The sequence below is a fragment of the Capricornis sumatraensis genome, chromosome 11, assembly GCF_032405125.1.
Source record: "Capricornis sumatraensis isolate serow.1 chromosome 11, serow.2, whole genome shotgun sequence".
NCBI lineage: Eukaryota > Metazoa > Chordata > Mammalia > Artiodactyla > Bovidae > Capricornis > Capricornis sumatraensis.
The window spans coordinates 70,970,756-70,996,163 of record NC_091079.1 but is presented as its reverse complement, the minus strand read 5'-3'; the positions used below and the strand labels follow the sequence as shown (position 1 = coordinate 70,996,163).

The 25,408-nt window shown below is 33.3% G+C and overlaps 1 protein-coding gene across 3 annotated transcripts in view; it reads right to left on the bottom strand.

Annotated features, from left to right (window-relative positions):
* Positions 1-25,408, bottom strand: part of CSMD3 (CUB and Sushi multiple domains 3) — a 1,381,373-nt gene that overhangs the window by 292,010 nt on the left and 1,063,955 nt on the right. For all 3 annotated transcript variants that reach the window (XM_068983804.1, XM_068983805.1, XM_068983806.1), the window contains 2 exons: positions 22,892-23,018; positions 21,050-21,252 (listed from right to left, as the gene is read on the bottom strand). In XM_068983804.1, the coding sequence (XP_068839905.1) occupies positions 21,050-21,252; positions 22,892-23,018 (330 nt within the window). The remainder of the gene's footprint in view (positions 1-21,049; positions 21,253-22,891; positions 23,019-25,408) is intronic.

Genomic DNA, 25,408 nt, shown 5'->3' with positions numbered 1-25,408 from the left:
GGGTCACAAAGAATTGGACATGACTGAGCATGCACACATTTCATACATAATATATAAAAATTATCTATGCTGTACATCTGAAATTAACATAACATTATAAATCAGTGATACCTCAATTTGATAAAAAAATATTGCTAATTTTTAAATACCTGCGCAATAAATACTTTTCAATTGTTTTTTCATAAATAATTTATTTGTTAACTTGCTTCAAGCAGTAACATGACATTTTAGTAGTTCTACTCAAAATTCACTATTTTGATGCTCTGTGAGAGACACTGTAAAGAGGATGAAAAGACAGCTACAAACTAGAAGAATATATTTGCTTGGCTTATATACCACACAGTACTAGTATTCTAGAATATATGAAGAATTCTTAGAACTGGGGGGGGGGGAGAAGAAAAAATCCAATTACAAAATGGGCAAAACACATTTCAATAAAGGGGATACCAGATGGCGCATGAAAAGATGTTCAGCATCATTAACTGTTAAAGAAATGCAAATTAAAACCACAATGAGATACCTATCAAGTTAGCTAAAATAAGATATATATGATATGATAACACCACATGCTGGGAAGATTCTTAAAAAAAGAAAAAGAAAATGAATTATACATACACTTTCGGTAGAAATGTAAAATGGAATAGTCACTCTGGAAAGATGACACTTTCTTGAAAAAAATAAATATATGCTTACCATGACCCAGTAACTATACTCTTGCATATTTATTCCAGTGAAATGACAACTTGTGTTCACATAAAAATTTGAACATGGAGGTTCACAGGAGTTTTCTTTGCCAGAACTAAAGACTAAGAGGAAACCTAATGTCCTTCAACAGGTGAACCATTAAACTAAGGTTATACCACGGAATACTGCTCAGCAATAAAAAAGGAATGTTGATACATAGGACATCTTAGGTGTATCTGAAAGCAATTATGATGAGTAAAAATTACAATAGCCTCTACCTAGGGAACATTCTTGAAGTGACAGTATTACAAAGTAGGAAAACAGATTACTAGTTACCACACATTGTTGGGGGAGGAGATGGAAGGAGATCACTATGACTATGCTGCTAAGTCACTTCAGTCGTGTCTGACTCTGTGTGACCCCATAGACAAGAGCCCACCAAGCTCTGTCATCCCTGGGATTCTCCAGGCAAGAACACTGGAGTGGGTTGCCATTTCCTTCTCCAATGCATGAAAGTGAAAAGTGAAAGTGAAGTTGCTCAGTCGTGTCTGACTCTTTGTGGACCCCAAGGACTGCAGCCTACCAGGCTCCTCCGTCCATGGGATTTTCCAGGCAAGAGTACTGGACTGGGTTGCCATTGCCTTCTCCACACTATGACTATAAAACACTCAAAAGAGGGATCTTTGTGATGGAATTGCATTGTGGTTTGCCTTGGTGGTGGTGATCAAATCTACATAGAACTATATAAACACAATAAACATACACCCACAAAGGAGCATAAGTAAAATTAATGAAATCTGAATAAGGTTTGGGGATTGTATCAATGTAAATTTTTTGGTTGTGATATTGTGCTATGGTTATGCAAGAAAATGCCATTAGAGGGAATTGGGTAAAGGATGTACAGGATCTCTATTATTTCTGACAACTGTATAGAAATCTAAAATTATCTAAATTTTAATTTAAAAAATCATTAGAGGAGAGTGGTATGGTACTACAGGAAAACAACTGTTCTTTTATTAATATATACAATATATGGCACATTTAATAATATAATTAACTACATCATACAGGTTAATGGAACAGGAACAGCTTAATTATTTTGAATTACTACAAAGCAAATTTATTCTAAAGCATATGATAATTAAGTATCAAGACAAAGAAAGTATTAACTTTTTCATTTAAGCTATTATTAAACTATATTCATGAATGTAGGCTGCAGTACTTGTATATATTACTTTTTAAAGTGCATATTAAAGTACACAAAATTGCTGGATTACAGACACATAAGTAGTATTCATTCATTTATTCACTAACTTAATATATTCCAGGCATTGTGTTGGGTGCTAGGAATATAAAGGGGAAATAAGCAGACACAAAACTGAACAGACTTTGAATTGTTCAAACTGTGTAGTGGTGGCACCTATGAACAGATTCTGTTGTATACATCCTTAGTAGGTTAATAACCAGGTACACAGGTAGGTAGGTAGCTATGCTACGGCTGCTGCTAAGTCACTTCAGTTGTATCCAACTCTGTGTGACCCCACAGACAGCAGCCCATCAGGCTCCGCCGTCCCTGGGATTCTCCAGGCAAGAACACTGGAGTGGGTTGCCATTTCCTTCTCTAATACATGAAAGTGAAAAGTGAAAGTCAAGTCGCTCAGTCGTGTCTGACTCTTCGCGACCCCATGGACTGCAGCCTACTAGGCTCCTCTGTCCATGGGATTTTGCAGGCAAGAGTACTGGACTGGGTTGCCATTATCTTCTCCAAGGTAGCTATAGATAGATAGATAATACATCCATAGGTACACAGTTTCATCAATATACCAATCAATCTGTTTTAATACACCAGGCATTCTTTTTGTAGCACATCTGTTTAATACACATACATACAGAACAAAGAAACCAGAGGATCTCCCACAAATATTGTAATGTTTCAACTTTCCAAGTCATTTGGGAATCAAGAGGACTACATCAATTTCAAAAATAACACACACTCTAATATCTGTGGTATGCATAAGAGCTGAAATGACAAAAAAGTGATTTCATATACATATATATACACACTTATAATCACACACACATATATGTATACACACACACATGTATAACACACAAACTGAATAGAAAAAATTGTTTTATATATCTTCTTGAAAAGAGTGAAGGAAGTTATTTTTAAAGGGTTAATATTTAAAGGGTTACTTTTTAAAAAGGTTACAAAATATAGACTACAAATGTCATTTTACCTTAAATTAAATTGAATTAAAATTTAAGCCATGTATCATTGTATACATCATCAGCAATCTTACAGTTGCTTCATTGTACTGATAAACTAGCATTTCTGAGCAATGGCCAAGGACAAGGACTTAACATGTATAATTCATTTCATTCTACTAACAACCCAGTCAAGTGCCATTATTGTTCTTAAATATTTTAGAGGTGAGAAAACAAAAGTTTGGGAAGGATAAGTGACTTTTTCAGTATTACAGAAATTAGAGTGCAGAACCAAGGTTTACATCCCAGTTAGTCTGATTTCAGAAGTCAAATTTTTCAATGATACAGGAGAATGTCCTCTTCTACCTGTTAACTGTTCTTGAGGTACAATTTCTTTCTCAGTTAAATATAATAAACCTCATTAAGAAACTATTATAAATATAGAGTATATCCATAAACAGAAATGCTATAGTGTGCATAAATGTGTCTATCTTAAAATATTCAAATGATCTTTTGAGTTATTTTTAGTTGATAATAGAATAAAAATCAAACTCATATGGGAGAATATGGAGGGAAGTGGGGCAGGGGCATGGTTCCAATTGCCAAGTGGATTTGTTCTCTAATACCTATGTTCCTTAGCAGAACATCCATCAGGCATTACAGGGTCTGGCAATTACAATCTTTTAATATTGATAGACAATTTTTTGGTAAATTTTTGTGATAAACAGTTATTAAGTTTTTCTTGAATTGTTCTGGGATGATTCCACTAACACTAAAACTGATCTATGAACTAGCTTTACAATATAAAAGTGGATTGGGATGTTCTACATATAAGATTTACACTTAGCAAGTTTTTATTGGAAAGGAGTGATATAAATGTAAAATGTGCTACAGCTTTCAAACTGAAATGATATAAAAGATAATGAAAACAATTAATTTTGTTGTTGTTTTTGTGATTGTTGTTGAGGCTTCCTATGTGCTGGACTCTTGCATCTGCAAAAAACTTGAAGCTTAGTATGAACATTCTCAAAAGTAAAAATGTACATACAGCAATGTTACACAAATATTGAAATGAATGCAGATAGTATAACTGTGGCTTATGAGTATTGAGAGAAAAAAGATGTTTGGCCCCTATCATCAGAGTTATTATGCTTAAAGATTTAAATTGGAACCTAGTAACTAAAATCAGAAGGCTTCAATATGACAGCTAATATATGTAAAAATATTCATTTGCCTTTGGGGCTGGTTGACTTGAAGGAAGAGAGGTGGTAAAACTGTACTATGTCTTTTCTCCTAATTAATAAATAAATTAGGAGTAAGATTTTAAAACAAAACAGAGAACAACAGGGTTTAGTAAAAGACCAAATATTTTTCTTCTTGGAATTACTTGAATTCTAAAGGCAATTAGTTAAATATATACAGAAACAATTACTTGCTGTGAATGCTGTTGTCTTATTTTCTTTACTTATTCAAAGTTTAATCTCTATACAGGTTATTCACTGTGTTTGTGGGTAGGCAAAAAAAAACATTTATTATGGCATCAATCATTTTTGTTTTATGCGTTAAAACAAAAGCTATAGCTACTGAAGAAAATAAATAACCATTTCAAATGCCATGGACTGAAATAATCTCACAAAATTAGCATGATTTAAAATAAATTATATAATACTAGAGAATAGTAAGTGTTAGGCACATGTGTAAAAATAGGTTAAGAATCTTTATTTGATATTTATTGTTTAATTTTATGGAACATACAATTCTCATGATAAACAATTCTCATTTGCTTTATTTTTTTATTTAATATATACATATATATATGTATATATATATATGTATATATGTATAATATATACATATATATATATACATATATATATGTATAAAACACAGGGTTTTTTTTTTTAATTTTAAAATCTTTAATTCTTACATGTGTTCCCAAACACACAGGGTATTTTTTGCTATTAAGTATTTTAACTTATCAACTATTTTATATATATAAAATCTAAAAAGCTACACATTAGAAATAATATATTTGCCACCAAATTATTAACATAGATAATTTATATTTATTTTCTTAATTTCTTCAGTTCAAATGACTTCAAATTGGATTGCTGAAATGAATATCTGCATTTTTCATATTAGGTTTAAGTATGACATTCTTGATTTTCTTAACAAAAATATGTAAGGTAAGCACAAACTCTAACAGAGATAAAAGGTCTTAACAACCTTGCCTCATCTGCAATGATATAAAGAAAGGAACATTCTAGAAAGTGCATATAATAGGCTTAAATGCTATCCTATCCAAATAAACCTTGGATTTAACTTTCAAAACCTAATGAAATTGACAATAAAAAATAACTTCCTTTCTTTGTCTTTCTCCCCAAAAGGAATGGACATTTATATTTTGGTTAGTAAAGAAAAGGACTTATCAAGTGTTTCACAGCTCTTAGACCAGTTGATTATTCAATAGAAACTGTAATAGTCACAGGGAAAAGTTATATAAATAGAAGAGAATGTGATTAGTAAAGCAATATGCAATATTTACTGGACACTTACTATCTTTTAAACATTTGTACTATGAGCTGTTTCTCATTGGATTCACCAGAAGTCTGGACACTATTATTATCCATATTTTTCAAATGAGAAAATTGAGGCTTAAAAAAGATAACCCTTCTCTATATCACATAACTGTTTAAAGTGGACAAAGTGCCCTATGCACACATGAGACCATAACCGAGGGACATTTCTTAAGTAAAAAATGATAGAACTTTTGTAATAAAAAGTACTGAGAGTGTGAACCATAGTATGGAGTGCAAGTGAAATCAGGACTTCAGTGGAAATTTCTAAAATATGTTATTATTCCTTAAATGTCATAAAATCAGAAGAAAAACTACCTTATTTGCCTATCATCCTGATAGGAGAAATCCAAAAACCTACATATGTAATAATACTTAACTTTAAATATATTAATTTCTTACTTAAATTGCACAGATATTAACAATGCGGTCTTATTCACAGGATTCCATTGGTATACACTGTATCAAACTGAAAAAAGTCTGTTTATCTAAGAAAGAGATATATGTTGAATAACTATATGCAACATGAATGACAATTAGAATAGATACCAATAAAATAATGACAATTATGATTAATGTCTATATTGAGAGCATATATTGTACAAAACACTTTACTAGAAGCTAAGTTTATATACTCTTAGACTAAAACACAAATTCTTATGAAGTATTATCATCCCTATTCTAAATGAGTAATATAAGCTTCCCATCATATTATGTGCTTATTCTTAGCAGATGTGGAATTTGAACTCAAGAAACAGCAGGGCTCCTAAGTATTAGAGTATATTGTCTCATTACAAATCTACCACATTACCAGATAAAACAAGCAAAAAGGCATGCCCTACTAATGGAACTTTGACAGTTGTTTCTTAATGAAAGAACTAGGCCGAAAAAGTTAGAACTAATTTGAAACAGAAAGGCAAGAGCAGTTTATAACCCATTTCTTGTTCCTGATATTTCACTATAAAGGGAAACAAAAAAGAAAGACTCAAGGTTATTTTGTAGGTATTATTAAAAGCAATAAAAACCAAATTTAACCTGATATATGCTGAACTTGGGCTTCACGGGTGGTGCTAGTGGTAAAGAATCTGCCTGCCTGCCAATGCAGCAGATATAAGAGTAAGAGATGTGGGTTCAGTCCCTGGATCTGGAAGATTCCCTGGAGAGGACACAGCAACCCACTCCAGTATTGTTGCCTGGAGAATGCTATGGACTGAGGAGTCTGGCAGGCTACAGTCCATGGGGTCGCAAACAGTTTGACACAACTGAAATGATAGCACCTCACACAGAATGCCAGATTTAGCAATGTATGTGCCAAATGGTATTAAGTAATTACAGTAACAAGGACATTTCCCTCCAATTGTTTTACTCATTCTCTCTCTTCTTCCTGCTCTCTCTCTCTCTTTTTTTTTTTCCAAATTTCTTTCCTTACATTCTTTAAAAGAATAGAAGCAGTGAAGTAGGCACACCCTCACCTCTGGAATCTGTATCCACGTTCTCTGCTTCCTCTCCTGTTGCAATGAAGCTGTCCTTGCTCTATGTAAGGCTAATCCTAGTTCTTGTGTTGAAAGAACTTCATTCCTAAACATTCTTCATCTCTTCTAATTCACTAGGTTTTCCTTCTGTACTGGGTCACAACCAGTAACATACAAATGTGACTTATAACTTGCATCTTAAATAAACAGACTGTTCATTACATTCCCATCCTCCTCCAGTTGTTTTCTCATTCCCTTCCTTTCTTTAGTAGAACACTTATTAAATATCTATCCTGAGGGAGATATCTATACAACTGTCTCCAATTTTATTAGCCATATTTATTTATGCTAATTTTATATATATATGTCTTTGTATGTAAGTAAAAAAGAATTTATTCAAGTGAGTAAAGTTTATATTAGTAGTATTTAGGAATTGTTTTTACAATGTTTTCAGTCTTTACCAATAGTCTAAATCTACTGAAAGAGTTAAATGCATTTATTGTTAAGCAACATGGAACCTTATCAAATCAAGCTTTGCTACACCCTATGGATAAATAGTCCTCATATATAAGACATTGAAGAGAATCTTTCATAAGAGTTAAAAATAGTTCATCAAGTAAATATGTGTGAAATGAATGAATGAATGAATGAACAAAACTATAACTAGTCATTTCAATGTATGCTTAAGCTTTATTTATAATTTAGGATTTGTTTCACACTGGGAAACATTTACTCCAATGCAGTAACAACATTTATATTACATTTTAATTTGTGTTACTCTCTCTGGATAACCTGAGGCCATTTTTAGAATAATATAGATAGCACTAAATACTACAGAAAATGACTGAGTTATCATCATTTTTATAATTCATCAGTACTGTAAATATACTTCTGACTTCTCACTTTATATTTGTTTTCATCTAATTTAATTAGAAATGTTCATTTCACCTAAAATGGTTCTAACTAACACATGCACATGTTTCAAATATATTATGGATAATTCAGAGATAACATCTGAATTACCATCTTGGTTACCTTGGGCTAATTAATACTCCAGTTTTCTTATGGCATTGCTCTATACAACAAAGAAAAAATACACTAAAATCACTTATAATTTCTTGCATGCCCTTTCTGTTCAGAAAGCTGATTTTTTGGTATAAACTTGTTTATCTCAAGAACTTTTGAAAAACCTCAGATCTGATACAATTGGATAGATAATACTATCAAAAGCAGAAGAATTGTACTGTAGTAAGACAGGGACATTGATCAGATTGCCTTAGTTCCCTGAATTTTGTCTGCCTTGTCAGTAAAACTGACATAGTAATAATTTACCTGACTGATTTAGTATTAGAAAAAATCTTAAAGTATTGTTCTATCAATTAAATTGCATAATTGAAAATTATATGATATGAAAATGTCAATTCTAAGATAAAGAGCCGTAGATCTTACTATTCACTGTGTACTCCAAGAAGTAGTTGTATTTTTTGCTGCAATATGTCAAGAAACTTCAGTAAGGTCATGGTCCAAATTTGGTATTCACAAGGCCTTATACTGTCCTCTTCAGTTTTATTGCCTTATACTTTTGTACTGACTAAGAAATGACACTATATTCTCCACTTCACTATCAATAAGAAAATCAAGCTGGGTAATAGGAATATTTAACCTGGAAGGAAATCTCATTGAGAATCAAATCAATCAGAAAATATTTGAAACGCAGGTGGTAACCTAGAGTTGGATTTCACCCTGGAGAATTCTGCCCTTGATTGAGTCCTTGCTTTGTATGAGATCCATCAATTTTATAAAGAAGTTTCAACACTATTATTAGGCCTATACTCTGCCAGCTTCTCAGGAATGTGGCTATCTTTAGAATTTCATTATGATTTGGAAATACCTAATGATATGGCAAATAAGGTTATAGCAGATGATAAGATGACAGAGATATTCCATGCATGGGATGCAAAAGAAACCTCAAAGCTAGTGTTGTAGTATACTTCCAAGTACTTTATATAAACATACTGTTAAAAATACATATTTACTCATTTATTCACTAGTTGTAAACCCACTAAAAGCCAAGTATGCTTGGTATTGGAAATACATTTTAATAAGTCGACCCTGAATATTCACTGGAAGGACTGATGTTGAAGCTGAAGCTCCAATACTTTGGCCACCTGATGCCAACAACTGACTCACTGGCAAAGACCCTGGTGCTGGGAAAGATTGAAGGCAAAAGAAGAGGGCAGAAAAGGATCAGATGGTTGGATAGCACCACCGGCACAATGGACATGAAAATGGGCAAACTTCAGGAGACAGGAACAGGGAGGGCTGGCATGCTGTACTCCATGGGGTTTCTAATACTCAGACACGACTTAGCAACTGGACAACAATACCTCCATACCACCATCGATTCTTGTGCTCTAATATGTGGACAAAGTGAGGAAAAAATCACTGGTCTAATATTTTTTAAATCAAAAGTCATGTTAGGTTGACGGCTGTCAAAGGTACATAGCTATACAGGAAACTGACTTTTTATCCAAGATTATAAAAGATTATGTGCTGTGCTTAGTAGCTCAGTTGTGTCCAACTCCTTGAGACCCCATGGACTGTAGCCTGCCAGGCTCCTCTGCCCATGGAGATTCTCCAGGTAAGAATACTGGAGTAGGTTTCCATGGCCTGCTCCAGGGGATCTTCCCAACCCAGGAATCAAACCGGGGTCTTGTGCATTGCAGGTGGTTTCTTTATAAAGGATTATATAAAAGTCTAATTTGAAGTTGAATTCCAATATTTGGAGATTAGCAGAATTAATTAGCAAAAAAAAGATAAACAGAAATATTTTACATAGTTTTGACTGATAGCACATAATACCAGTGTGTTTCTAATTTTACATTATAAAAAATTTCAACACAGTCAGATTCATTTAACATTTACTAACTACCAGGTGTAATGCCAAGTTCTGGTTATATAAATATTAATAGGATAACATCTTGTCCATCAAAGGAACATAATCTAAGAGGGATAGCAGATATGAATATGTCTTTAATATAATAAAATGTTTATTAAAATCAGGTAACATTTGTCATATAAAGTGAAAAATTGTGGGCATGAAATAAAAAGCTAAAAGTGATTTAAATTATATAATTAAAATATGTACTGATTTATAATTTTAGATGAACTTTTCAAAATAATTATCTATACAAAAATTACTTAAAATAATTTCTAAAAAGTTAAAATACCATATATCTATTCACACAAAAACATCCTCTTTACATGACTTAATTAAACATTAAAAGTAAGAGAAGCAAGATAATCATTTGTGGTACATGTGTACATTCTTTAATTGATTTTTTAGACATATTTAATGTCATTTTACTCAACCTACTTCAGTATTCTTGCTTGGAAAATTCCATGGACTGAGGAACCTGGTGGTCTATAGTCCACGGGGTCACAAAGAGTTGGGCATGAGTTAGTAACTAAACCACCACCACCACCAATGCCATTTTATTCTTTACTTAAGTATATGGTTTTCAATATATTCTTATTTTTATTGGTATTGTTAAAGCTATTTCCAATATATTTTACATTGTTGGTATGTCAACAAATGTCTCCATAGGCTATAATATTTTTAATTGAGAAAGTTTTCTCTGTATAGGTATTGATGTATCCAGTAAGCATAGAGCTAGTTCTTTGAAATAGGGGAAAGTTTCAATTTGATATTATGTCATAAAGCAATGTGTAAATATTTTAGCTTAAGTATTTTTGCATATATTAAATCTTCATTTCTTTTTGGACACCTTTCTTTGATAAAAATTTTTCACAATATAAAACTTACCAAATTGTCTTAAATTATGATTTTTTGAAATATTTCACTTTTGGTTGTGTATGAAAAACAGTGCTTCAGATACAAACTTTCCTAAGTCTGAATGAAAATGAGCAGCAAAAGGAGAAACTAGTATTGATATACTAAAATTTATATATTTATTTTTGAATCAGCATTTCTCTGTCATACATAAAGAAAAGGTTATTCAATTATTTTGCTGTACATAAAAATATTTGTAAATTTTAATGATAGTTTTATTTTGACAGAATTTGCTTGGTTGCAGTTATGAATCATATGTATTCCATAATCAATTCAAATTGTATTATCTTTTTCTTAATTTAATAAGAGCTTTGTTTTTGTCATGAAGTTTATGTCACCAAAATTTATATTTGTACTATTATCACAAAACAGTTTATCCTTAATACTATAATTTTAATATATGTTCTTTGTCTCATTTATAAAAATATTTAAAAGATAATTGTTTGCTTCAAAGTTTAAAAAAAAAGTTATGTGCTGTTAACATAAATAGAAGTAAGATAAGTGAAAACAATTGCCCAAAGGAAAGAAGAGAGAACTGGAAGTACATTATTGTAGGGTTCTTACATTATATGTGAGGTTGTGTAATAGAATGTGATAGTAGATTTTGATTAAAAAATGTATGTTATTAATATCAGAGCAAGTACACCCCAACCTCCAAAATGTTTAACTAATAATTTAATAGAGGGGGAAAATGATGATGGAATGCACAGGTGGGTCCAATAAAAACTGATTTTCAATATGGTTTAATTAGTAGCTTAAAAAAGATGTAGACAAATATTAATAATAATATAGAATACTTTAGGCATAGTGTTATCAACCAAGTGTATCTCATTGGTATTTAATTCCAAATAATGGCAAGTGTACATTCTTAGCCTTTCAAATGCACGTGGTTCTTTGTGACCCATGGACTGTAGCCCGCCAGGCTCCTCTGTCCCTGGGGATTCTCCAGGCAAGAACACAGGAGTGATTTGCCACGTCCTCCTCCATGTGATCTTTCCAGTCTCGTGATTGAACCCAGATCTCCTGCACTGCAGGCAACTCTTTAATATAAAGAGCCATCAGGGAAGCCCAAGAATTCTGGAGTGGGTAGCCTATCCCTTCTCCAGGGGATCTTCTCGACCCAGGAATCAAATTAGGGTCTCCTGCATTGCAGGTGGATATTTTACCAGCTGAGATACCAGGGAAGCCCAGAAGCATGTATGCTGGAGCATTAAAAAAAAAAAAAAATAAGTCTAAGTAAATTTAAAATTGTTATTTGAGAAGTTTTTCTGCTAATGAAGGTGGCATGTTAACACTTTCCACATATGCAGAAGAGAATTTAGAACTAAAGTGACAAAATTAGTTCAGTAGAGTTTTCATTTGTTCTAGATGAAAAATGATGTTTCTTTTTTAAACAGATTTATGTCTTATAGTTTTCACATGGTTAATGACATCACTATGATGCCCATATATGTTAACATATATTGAGTGCAAGTTGTATTTTCAGCATTAATTTTCTTTTAGTTTTAATTGAGAAGTTATTGGGATTTTTGATGATTAGCACATTAAATGTAAAAAGCATGATGGTTAGCAGACATTTTGAGCAAGTGGTACAAAATCCTTAGTATGTAGATAATAAAAGTCTAAGAACCATAGAGTTAATCCAAATAGGTATTTCAACAGCTTATCATATTAAAATTTATAGACAATTTGTTCCTAAAATAAAAATACCAAGGATCAACATCTTAAAATATTAATATACTATTAGGTCTAAATTTCATGTTTTAATATCATATATATTAAATTCTCAATCAAAATATCCCATTTTTCACATGAAGTTAACAAGTTATTAGGAAAAATTGGTCTATTAATACCAATGATATCAGATTCCCCAGGATAAATCTAAAACCAGGGAGAAATGTTATTTAGGAAACAATTCAATCTTTTTTTTTTTTTAGGAAACATTCAAACCAAAAGAACATGCCTATAGTAGTTTTTTTAAAAAATCAACTACCTTTTTAATACATCAGGTAATTTAAAATGACAGATTTTGTCAGTGTTATGACTCCCAATCACCATTTAATTATATTTCACATTTTAGAATATAAAGTGAGCCCCACCACAGCTTACAAAATTTTAATATAACACAGAAGCCAAGAAAGTTTCATTTAATTCTGTATTCTACTAACTACTTGATTGTACATAAAAATAACCAATCCATACATAATTTAACCACTAAAATTATTTTTACAACTTATCTAAATATGTTTTATTGAAGTGGGATCATGTGGGATTCCTTGCTTGTTTAAAATGTGTTTCTGGATGTACTAAGATGCTTTGATTCACAAATTATAAAAAACAGAATATTCTTCTAGATCCCTTCCTGCTATCCTTTTGAGCTCAGTTTCAACTTTCGCAATAATAAGTTTCTCTGACCTCCTTCTTAATCTCAGCTTGGGCTTTTCCTCACTGCAACCTTCAGGTGATCTTTCTATTGTACGTCATGGGTCATGGTGTAATTAGCTTTCTTAAGAAATGAATATTCAGTATACACTTTCTCCTTAAATGTGGAGTTTAAATAAGGCCACAACTACCATAAACATATATTGTAAAACAATATTTCTATGATAAAATAAATTATTGTTAATTTACCCCATAAAATAAATAACAAACACTTTCATGACAAAGACATTCAGACTATAGCTTTATAGCACATCTGTTCAACTTCTACTTCTGTGTGTATTTCAAGAATACATATTTCTCACTTATCTGGCTAACTCATGGCTTGACAGCTTTATGTATCTTTCAAACCATAGATTATGACATAATTTGCTGTTATACAAAAGAGCTGGCAAGGCAACAGTATCAAATACTTCTCCCACTACATTCCAAGGTCAGAATGGTTTAGACATTAATATCTGAGAATATTTTCATTTTGTCCTCAAGTGATCTATATGTTACTCATGAAAAGAAAGTTTAAGTTATCTGAAATCCACAAAAGACTGGAAAACAGAGATGGGTTTGCAGTATATTTATCTTGCAAAATTAATCATGTATTATAATTTCTCTGAGCACTGAGAATGTACCTCACACACTACTGCTGCTGCTGCTAAGTCGCTTCAGTCGTGTCCATTTCTGTGTGACCCCATAGACGGCAGCCCACCAGGCTCCTCCGTCCCTGGGATTCTCCAGGCAAGAACACTGGAGTGGGTTGCCATTTCCTTCTCCAATACAGGAAAGTGAAAAGTGAAAGTGAAGTCGCTCAATCATGTCCGACTTTTAGCGACCCCATGGACTGCAGCCTACCAGGCTCCTCCGTCTATGGGATTTTCCAGGCAAGAGTACTGGAGTGGGTTGCCATTGCCTTCTCTGATGAGATCAAATACAAAGATGACAGCTAATAAATATACCTCACCTATTTTAACAGAAATATTAGTAATGATACTTTGTTAAAGATGGAAAATACAGCCCAAATGCCAAACTAGTCAGGATGCCCAGAAAAGAGGCATAAATCAGAACTGTCTTGGGCAAACTAGGTTATATAGCCATTCTATATAACACACACATAGTATCACGGAGTTGCAGATATGAAAGCGACTGATTCTGTCTAGAAGTTCATCAGTAATGAAAGTATCATTTAACCTGGGCTTTGGAAAATGACTAAGAATTAGGATTTTTTAATGTGGACATAAACGTACTAGGAACATGGAAGAAAGTTTGCAAAAGAACTGGAAATGTGAATGGCCAATATCTTCTCAGGACAGTACAGTTAGACAACTAGATGTACGTAACTGAACAGTGAGGGATTAAGCTGGCAGGTAATTTGGGTACAAATTGCTTTAAACGTAACTCCACAATTTTAAATTTATGACTGTGTAGCCATTAAAAATATTTAAACAGGGAGGAATGTCTGATTTATGTTTTCAAAACATTAGTCAGTTGGAAATACAGACAAAAGTCTAGCTACAGATAATGAAGTGAGTGGCTAGAGCAATTCAAGCAGTAATAATGAGGATGAGAATGAATGCAAGGGCACCATACAGTTCTCTAAGGCCAGAGACATCAACCTCTCATAATTAAGGAATCCATCTCCTAGAGAATTTTCAACAGTATAAGCTTTGGGCCTTGGTATCTTGTATTATCCAGCAGGAGCAAATTCTTAACAGAGAGGTTAAAAGTGAAGGACATGGAAAATGTTCTGTCAAAATCAACTATTCTGTGGGCAAATGACAGCATGATACTTAAAGATATTCTCCCTGAGGAACTAAAGTGGGATGAGACAAGCAGATTACAAATTTTAAGTGGGGGATATAGAGGCTGACTGCTGAGAACCAAGAACAGAGCATAGGACAGCATGAGGTGGCGATGCCAGACTTAAGTAACTCTGATTAAGCAAAAGTACCTTGCAGACTATAACACCACGTGGCAAAGTGACAGACTACAAGGAATGCATAGATTGTGAAATAGAAGGCATGAGGCTGCTGATAGTGGCTTGACAATGATTATGAAGTTGGTATGGGACCTACATTTCAGTTACACTCACATTGTACCAAGTTTACTGAAATACATTTTGTTGGTTGTATTTTGTTGCTTAAGATTATTTTGCTACTATTGGCTGTCTCATTACTTTTTAATTTATTGTTTGACAGTTATTCACTCAAAAGAGGAACAGGCATTGTGGTGGTGATGAGTGGAAAGAGAACAGAATGCATACCTGACTCGACTAAAATAATGATACAAATTGACTTGGATAGTATTGTTCTAGTTTATGACTGTTGTTCAGCTTAATTTTTAACAATGTCCCCTGTTACTCTCAAAAATCATCTTAGATATGAATAATAAATTACATGATCACCTTGAATAAAATATTTGTTCTTTACAGACATTTAGAGAGGCAAAGTTCACATAATGAAAACATCTTTGGAACCATAAACAGATAATCTATGTTTTCTCATCTTTACTTGGAAAAAAAACTATAGCAAGTGCCTAGACAATGGGCTGAAATGCATTTTATAAAGAGAAGTCAGAGAAAGTTTTAAAATATAGAAGGTTTTATAAACAGTATATCCAAATGTTTTATGTAGAGGTCAGAAAACATTTTATAGTAGAGTTCTTGGTATCAGGTCTGGAAGAAAGTGCAAGATTTATGAAAAAAGAGCAGGAAAACATTTAAAGTAAAAGAAACTTTAAGGACAGAAAACAGTACAGGGTGTGTGTATGTGTAACTAAGATGATTGCCTAGATTAAAGGAAAGATGCACTTGAGAAACAGTTGGAGATAAATATGCTTAATATCTGGTCCTTTAATAGGCTCTCCTTGTATGAACAGACAAAGAAATAAATGACTAACATGAGACAGATTTATTTGAGGAAAAGGAGAAACTCCGGTAAAGTCCTGAAGTGGCAAATTCTGACCTACAAGCCAAATTTGATCTACAGAACTGATTTACTGGACTATAGTACCTTAATAATCTCTTCAAGATTACTTAATTTCTTTGACAATTAGAAGACTTTAAATAAAACATATTTCAATCTCCACTTTAAAATGAGTCTTTCTTCCTATAGGCCGAAATGACAATAGCCAGAGTGGGCAAAAGTCCCTTTTAAATGGGAATGTACATCAGTTCAGTTCAGTTCAGTTCAGTCGCTCAGTCGTGTCTGACTGTTTGCGACCCCATGAATCGGAAAACGCCAAGCCTCCCTGTCCATCACCAAGTCCCAGAGTTTACTCAAAGTCACGTCCATCGAGTCGGTGATGCCAAGTCATCCTTCTAATCCATCTCAGCCATCTCATCCTCTGTTGTCCCCTTCTCCTCCTGCCCCCAATCCCTCCCAGCATCAGAGTCTTTTCCAATAAGTCAACTCTTCGCATGAGGTGGCCAAAGTATTGGAGTTTCAGCTTCAGCATCAGTCCTTTCAATGAAAATGCAAGACTGATCTCCCTTAGAATGGACTGGCTTGGATTTTCTTGCAGTCCAAGGGACTCTCAAGAGTCTTCTCCAGCACCACAGTTCAAAACCACCAATTCTTTGGCGCTCAGCTTTCTTAACAGTCCAACTCTCACATCGATACATGACTACAGGAAAAACCATAGCCTTGACTAGACAGACCTTTGCTGGCAAAGTAATGTCTCTGCTTTCAATATGCTATCTAGGTTGGTCATAACTTTCCTTCCAAGGAGTAAGCCTCTTTTAATTTTATGGCTGCAATCACCATCTGCAGTGATTTTGAAGCCCCCCAGAATAAAGTCTGACACTGTTTCCACTGTTTCCCCATCTAGTTCCCATGAAGTGATGGGACTGGATGCCATGATCTTCGTTTTCTGAATGTTGAGCTTTAGCCAACTTTTTCACTCTCTTCTTTCACTTTTATCAAGAGGGTCTTAAGTTCCTCTTCACTTTCTGCCATAAGGGTAGTGTCATCTGCATATCTGAGGTTATTGATATTTCTCCCGGCAATCTTGATTCCAGCTTGTGTTTCTTCCAGCCCAGGGTTTCTCACGGTGTACTCTGCATATTAATTAAATAAGCAGGGTGACAATATACAGCCTTGATGTACTCCTTTTCCTATTTGGAACTAGTCTATTGTTCCATGCCCAGTTCTAACAGTTGCTTCCTGACCTGCATATAGGTTTCTCAAGAGGCAGGTTAGGTGCTCTGGTATTCCCATCTCTTTCAGAATTTTCCACAGTTTCTTGTGATCCACACAGTCAAAGGCTTTGGCATAGTCAATAAAGCAGAAGTAGATGTTTTTTCTGGAACTCTCTTGCTTTTTTGGTGATCCAGCGGATGTTGGCAATTTGATTTCTGGTTCCTCTTCCTTTTCTAAAACCAGCTTGAACATCTGGAAGTTCACAATTCAGAGTATTGCTGAAGCCTGGCTTGGAGAATTTTGAGCATTACTTTACTAGCGTGTGAGATGAGTGCAATTGTGCGGAAGTTTGAGCATTCTTTGGAATTGCCTTTCTTCGGGATTAGAGTGAAATCTGACCTTTTCCAGTCCTGTGGCCACTGCTGAGTTTACCAAATTTGCTGGCATATTGAGTGCAGCACTTTCACAGCATCATCTTCCAGGGTTTGAAATAGCTCCACTGGAATTCCATCACTTCCACTAGCTTTGTTCGTAGTGATGCTTTCTAAGGCCCACTTGACTTCACATTCCAGGATGTCTGGCTCTAGGTAAGTGATCACACCATTGTAATCATCCGGGTCATTAAGATCTTTTTTGTAAAGTTCTTCTGTGTATTCTTGCCACCTCTTCTTAATATCTTCTGCTTCTGCTAGGTCTGTACCATTTCTGTCCTTTATCAAGCCCATCTTTGCATGAAATTTTCCCTTGGTATCTCTAATTTTCTTGAAGAGCTCTCTAGTCTTTCCCATTCTGTTGTTTTCCTCTATTTCTTTGCATTGATCGCTGAAGAAGGCTTTCTTATCTCTCTTTGCTATTCCTTGGAACTCTTTGGGAATTCACATACTACCACTTTTCTTTTTTCCTTCTCACTTCTTCACTTGTATAAGTCACATGCTTTGTAGAAGTGTGACCTTAGATGTGATTCTTGGGAGCATAATCAGAAGATAAGCTGATAAAATTGTAAAACTTCACTGTAACTAACAAATATAACTAAGATTTTTGTGTTTCCTCTGGAATATTAATGAGCAGTCACTACTGCTAGGCATTTACTAAGCACCAGGCACAGTGTTAACCTCCTTTCAGACAGAGGTGGATTTGAGCCACAGTTGCAAACATCTGCTAGGTTATCACCTTGAATAAATTAACTCACTCTCTGATCCTCAGTGTAAATTTTTGGTAAATGGGGATGACATAGTATATCTCCCTGGAGAAGGAAATGGCAACCCACTCCAGTATTCTTGCCTGGAGTATTCCAGGGATAGAGGAGCCTGGTAGACTACAGTCCATGGGGTCACAAAGAGTTGGACACTTACTGAGCACTGATCATCAGCACAGTATATCTCATATGGCCTCTGTGAGCATTAAATGAGGTTATCATACATAAAGTACTTAACATTATTCTTAATGGGCTTCCTTGGTGGCTCAGAGAGTAAAGAATCTCCCTGAAATGCAGGAGACCTGGGTTCAATCCCTGAGCTGGGAAGATCCCCAGGAGGATAATATGGCAACCTACTCCAGTATTCTTGCCTGGAGAATCCCCATGGACAGAGGAGCCTGGAGGGCTACAGTCCAAGGGGTCACAAAGAATCAGACACAACTGAGTAACTATGCACAGCACAATGTGATTCTTGGCACCAAGGAAGGAATCATTCATGAAAGAAGAAACCAAACTTTTCACATCTGAAATCTGAACTGATGCTATTTACAATATATTAATTATTAAGGTAATTTTATTTTAGTGAATCAATTTTTAGCCTCTGATCAATGATATATATTTCTATGCATCTTAAAAGAATATTTGAAGGTAGAGAGTTTATTAAAACTCTGGTAGGATACATATTGTTTCTATAACTTTAATATGACCTACAGATACAATAAATATAAAAAATATATTACTAATTTCCTTGACAGATGCACATTAAAATTTCCAGAAATGCATATAAAGCAGCTTGTTTCTATTAAGCAGATGCACTTGGCATTCACAAACAATAGCCTGAATCACCTTATCATATGATTGCATTTAGATATTTAATCACAATAACCATTTATGTATAAAACCTTACTAATTTAAGGTAAATGAAAGAGTTGTTAGTTGCCAAACTATCATCATAAATAACTGAAATCGAACAGATATCACAGTTTGCTGACATATTGTCCCTAACTTCAAAAAAATTAGAAAGTCAAGATATAAATATGAAGAATGCTTAATGTGTGTTTCAGATTTAGAAGTCCGTTATCTTCATTAATTACATAATCATTCTCTTATTTTTCATTCCCTTTTTTTCTGTCTCAAAAGATATTATAACGGTACAAATCTAAAGACATTGATTCATCTATACTGATGTATACCTCCCTTACATGAACCTTCTTTATAACACAAAACAATTCATTTACTTATATTAGTTGATTATGCCAAACAATCATCTTTCACAAACAAAAAATATATCAAGTTAATTATATATTTGTATTGTTAGTTGTTAACTTAAAGTGATGCATTTTCAGGCCAGTCATTAAATAAGTTCTTCATGCTTTTTCCAAAAGATTCCAATTTTACATTTATTCATATAGTGATAATAGTTTACTGGGCACCAACTATTTATTCAATACTAAGTACTGTGCACACACGATCATATTAAATCTTAATAATCTATTTATGAAATAAGCATCATTATCCCTATGTGAATTAGAGAGCTCAGACTCAGGTGATGAGGTGAAGTGCCCAAAATCAGCAATTAGTAAGAAGCCAAGACTTGAATTAAGGCACATATGAAGAATACTGGTCTGCACTCTTTCCATAGATGATGTTGGAAATCTCAATAAGTTTCAACTACTGGGATTTTTAAGGCTATGCAATTAGAAGATCCCTTAGATATTTTTCTCGAAGAGATAATGTGTATCGATAATAAGAGTAAAAAAATAGCAACTAAATTTTTTTGAGTTCCCATTTATTTTTTTCAGCCATCAAACCAAAATCCCTTTTAAGAAACAGCATATAGTTAACCACTTAGCAAAAAAAATACAAAAAAAAACACAAAAAACAGCCATCAACACTGGTAATTAGAGTGAAAGACATTTCATTGTGGTAGGATATCTTTAATGTAAAAGTATATTTAAAATATTTTGTCAAAGTTTTCTGTGAATATATAATTAAGATCTTTAACAGAAGAAAATAAAATTATTAAAAATGTAGGGTTGCTTTTTGTAATGGCAAATACTCATTCCTTTCCCTATCTCTAAAAATTTTACATTTTAAAATATACTTTTATAGTAAATTCAAATTATCAGTTTGTATAATGTAATTATTTCACTTGATGAATTAACTTTAATACCACCTTTACTTTAAGGAAAATTGGTATGATAATTGGAGAGAAGGTACCAACAATTAATTAATTAATTAGAACTTAATTGTATTTCTTTTGCCTATCTATAGTTTATCTTAACTGAAGATGAATAAGAAGAAGAGAAATAAGAGTATTTAAGATAATTAACAACACAGCATTGTAAAGCAATTTCCCTCCAATTAAAAAATAAAATTAAAAAATTAAGATAATTAAAATTTTAAAAATGAAAGTTTTTGAGTAGTAAAGTAACAGAAGGATTTAAGTAACATTTCTATATTTTTATTTAAGATAAAAAACAACTCACTTGAAAACTGAATTGCAAATCCAGATTTGCTGATATAAAAATCTGTGTCGAATTGAATGGTCACTACGTTGAGAGTGCTATGGATTCCTTCGGGAATAAGAGACCCACTAATTTCCTTTAAAAGCATCTCATTTTCAGGTGGGCCATCCCAAACTCGGAGTATATCATGTGATGCTTCCGTATCAAAAGCAAGAAACTGCAGGCTGTGGGAGAACCATATATCTCTGATTATTTTAAACATGGATCCAGTTTTAAATAAAGAATATAAAATATCTTTGCTTATACTAGATATTTTTTATTCTATCAAATAAAATGAATAATGCAAAATGGGTATATAAACAATGCATTTTTCTTGAACAGTATAATTTTTTTAGAATATGATTAAATATACTATTATATCAATTCCACAAATTATGATTCAATTTAGGAATTTTTGACTTTAAGATGGTACAGAAGAGATACACATTTAGTAGAAACTGTACTCTGAATGTTGATCTTTTACCAGTTGTGATACTCTCTCATGGCACTGGGCAGTGCTAGGAAACTAAGTTCCCAGTCAGTCACAAGATCAAAAAAACAAGCTACCAACACATTTACAACCATAATGCACTCATAAAACAGTTCTGTTTTTCATTTTCAGTATAGTATTCAATAAAATTACATGAGATATTCAATACTTTATTATAAAATAGACTTCAGGTTAGATGATCTGCCCAACTGTAGACTAACAGTAAATGCTCTGAGCATGTTTAGTGTAGGTGAGGGTGAGTGATGGCTTTTGGTAGATTAGTTATATTATATGCATTTTCAGTTTATGACATTTTCGATTTATGTTCAGTTTATCAGCATGTAACCCAAGGAAGACCTACCTATACATTCTTTTCAGTGTTCATGACTTAATTGTGGCATTGACAGGTGACATTTAAGAGGAGCTCATATGTGCCACACACTGAAAAATGCATTACATCTATTTTCCTCCTTTAATTGTTATAATGGTCCAGTGAAGCAGGAACAATTTTGAACTCAATTTTACGAAAGTGGCAAGTGGGATTCAGATTAAATAAGATTGCCCTAAGGGTGGCAGAGTCATGAATTGAACTCAAGTTACCTAATGCCATAGTATGTGTTACTGCCAATGTATCAATTTTTTAGTGTGCTCGTTTTATAAGAATCAAAGATGTACTCCACAAATGCAAAAACAGTTTACATTCAAAAAAGAAGTAAAGTAAAAGGAAACTTCCTGAATGTGAAAATGGCCCCCCACCACAAAAATGCACACAAAAGAAAAAAAATGCTTCATGTTAAATCTATTTTGCTTTAGCCTAGACAAAATTAATATCAGATTTTCTTGTGCCTAATCCAAAAGCTAAAAATCCAATTATATCAACACACTCAGCTCTCTTTCCCTCTCTCTCTCTCTCTCTCTCTGTATATATATATATGTTTGATATGTGAATTGTCACAGTTTTAAATCTGGGTTACAATTTAATATAAAAATTCTTCTTTAATTTTTAAAAATCTCAGAATTCTGTTGAATTTATAGCATCTTAATTCATGAAGCATTAGAAGAGTAGAACTCTCAAGCAGCAGGAAAAATTCTGATCTTTTGTGCCCTCTTCTAACTGAAAAGCTTCTAAGGGGCTATATGAACCAATGCTGTGGCCTATGAATTAGTATGTCATGCTTATCATTACTTTCTCCCCCAATTTTATGATAGATAAAAACCATGTTTTTCTTTACCAATGGTAAAAAAAAAAGAAAAATTTTAATATTAATTATATATAGGGTCTGATCAGGAAATTCAGATTCCTCAGTCATTTTGAAAAGATAAAATCCATTTACCTGACAATGTTTCCTGGATCTACCTCAATCATCCACATGCAACGCAGATTATTGTCATATGGAAAGGGATAACCAGGAGATAAAATTCTTCCCGATGATTCTCCTTTAAAACGACCTCCACATTCAGCTAGAAAAAATTAATTCAATTTAAGTTACAGTTTAATCTTTCTAAACATCTACAAATTTCTTGAGGATATATTTTTCACCTGAAGGAAAATAAGGATTGATTTCTTCTCTTATTGAAAGTATATATGTGTATATGCTTTCTCAGATTAAGGCGTTAATTAAAGTAAGAACACATTGTACAATAAAACAAGAATCTCAAGTTAGATCATATAAATGATAATATAATAAGCCAATTAGGGAATTTTAAAAGTACACACTCAAAAGCTCAGAGTTTAGGCTTCAAACTTTTTAAGATGTATGGCAAAATAATGTTAATGTAATAAGGGGAAACAGATGGCAAGTTGCTCCCTTATAGCTGGTTGTAGGCTAACTAATTCATCATCTTACTACCTTACCTCTAAGCTTTACTGCAGGTCCCTCAGGCCTTCTAAATTTCATTGTCCTCTTATTCCCCTTTCAATCACTCTAAACTCTTTTGCTTTTAACCTCCTCAAAGTCAAAGTGGCATTATTATTAGATTTTACTTCAGTTAAACCTGGTTCCGTTTTGATTTAAAGTGGTCTCTAATTTTTATAAAATTCACCAAATTAAAAATGTAAACATCATCATACAATATAATTAAAAACAGATCTTTTGGGGAATTCCCTCTCTATCTTAATAATATTTAATATATTGGGAAATCTGGAATGATTTTACATTGATAAGCAAATAATCTAGAAAGAATCCTCTTGCTAAAGGAGAAATGAAGTAGTTTACTTAGTATATTACTCTACTTCTCTACATCCTAAAAACCACAAGGTGTGATAATATATTTTTGAAAGTTCTCCAAATTACTATACTACCAAAAAATAAAACTAAATCCAAGGTAATTTACTTTCTGCTTATATATTTGAATATATTACTACATTTATTTTTCCTGTTCTCTGCAGTGTTATTATCTCACTCAAATGCAATGCTGAACTAAACATCTTGAATTTTTGTTTTGTTTTGATTATTAGAACAAAGGTCAGAGACAAAGTTTCAGTACTCGGAAAAGACTGAATAACAATGGAATATCATGGTTAACATTTGTAGGCTCTATTCATATAGATAAAATTGCTTCAAAGATTTTAGATGTTATACTTTAGTATAGTATTAATGTTATTTTTATGTGTCAACTTGGCCAAGTTGTAGTACCCAGTTATTTTATCAAACACTAGTCTAGGTGTTGCTATTTATAGACCTGGTTAACATCTATAATCAGCTGACTTTACCCTTGATAATGTGGGTAGCCTTCATCCAATCATTTGGAAGGCCTTAACAATGAAAATTGAGTTTTCTGGAAAAGAAGATTTTCCCTCAAGACTGTATCATTAATTCCTGCCCTAGTTTCCAGCCTTTTGATCTTCCCTATGGAATTTGAACTTGTCAGTCCCCACAACTGCATGAGTTAATTCCTCAATATATTAAATACATTTCTTGATAGATGATAGCTAAATAGATCACATATAGATCTACTAATTCTTTTTATTTGGTGAACCCTGACTGATATATACACCTATAGAGGACTAAGCAAGTTTATTTTGTATTGTAACATTAATTTAATTTATAATAATAATTTTTTATTTTAAAATAAATAAAATATATATAGTTAAGAAGTAACCATCACTTACTGTGGTTTTTCTCATTTTATAACAAGACCTTTGTTGGACAACCTAGAATGCTGTAACTGTAATAATTCATTTTTCTTCATTTTTAATGATTTATTTACTATTATTGACATATTTCTGAGGAGAACAAATTTGATTCTTCATTCTGCCAGACTTGTCCTTTTTATACAATCCATGAGGTTCTCATGACAAGTATACTGGGGTGGTTTGCCATTCACTCCTCCAGCGGATCCCATTTGGTCAGAACTAGCAGCTATGACCCAACTGTCTTGAGTAGCCCTACACAGCATGGCTCATAGCTTCACTGGCCTATGCAAAGCCCTTCACCATGACAAGACAGTGATCCATGAAGGGATTACTATGATGTTGTGGTCAGTTATTCTAGAGCCAGACATTCTAGAGTGCGAAGTTAAGTGGGCATTAGGAAGCACTGCTGTTAATAAGTGGGCTTCCAGTAGAGCTATTCAGAACCCTAAAGGATGATACCCTTAAAGTGATGCATTCAATATGTCAGCAATTGTGGAAGACCGAACAGAGGCCACAGGACTGGAAGCGGTCAATCCTCATCCCAGTTCCCAAGAAGGTAGTACTAAAGAATGCGTGCTAAAGAATGTGCTAACTGTCGGACAATTGCACTCATCTACCATTCTAGTAAGGTCATGCTTAATATCTTGCTTGCTAGGCTTCAGCATTATGCAAACCAAGAACTTCCAGTTGTCTAAGCTGGGTTTAGACAAAGAAG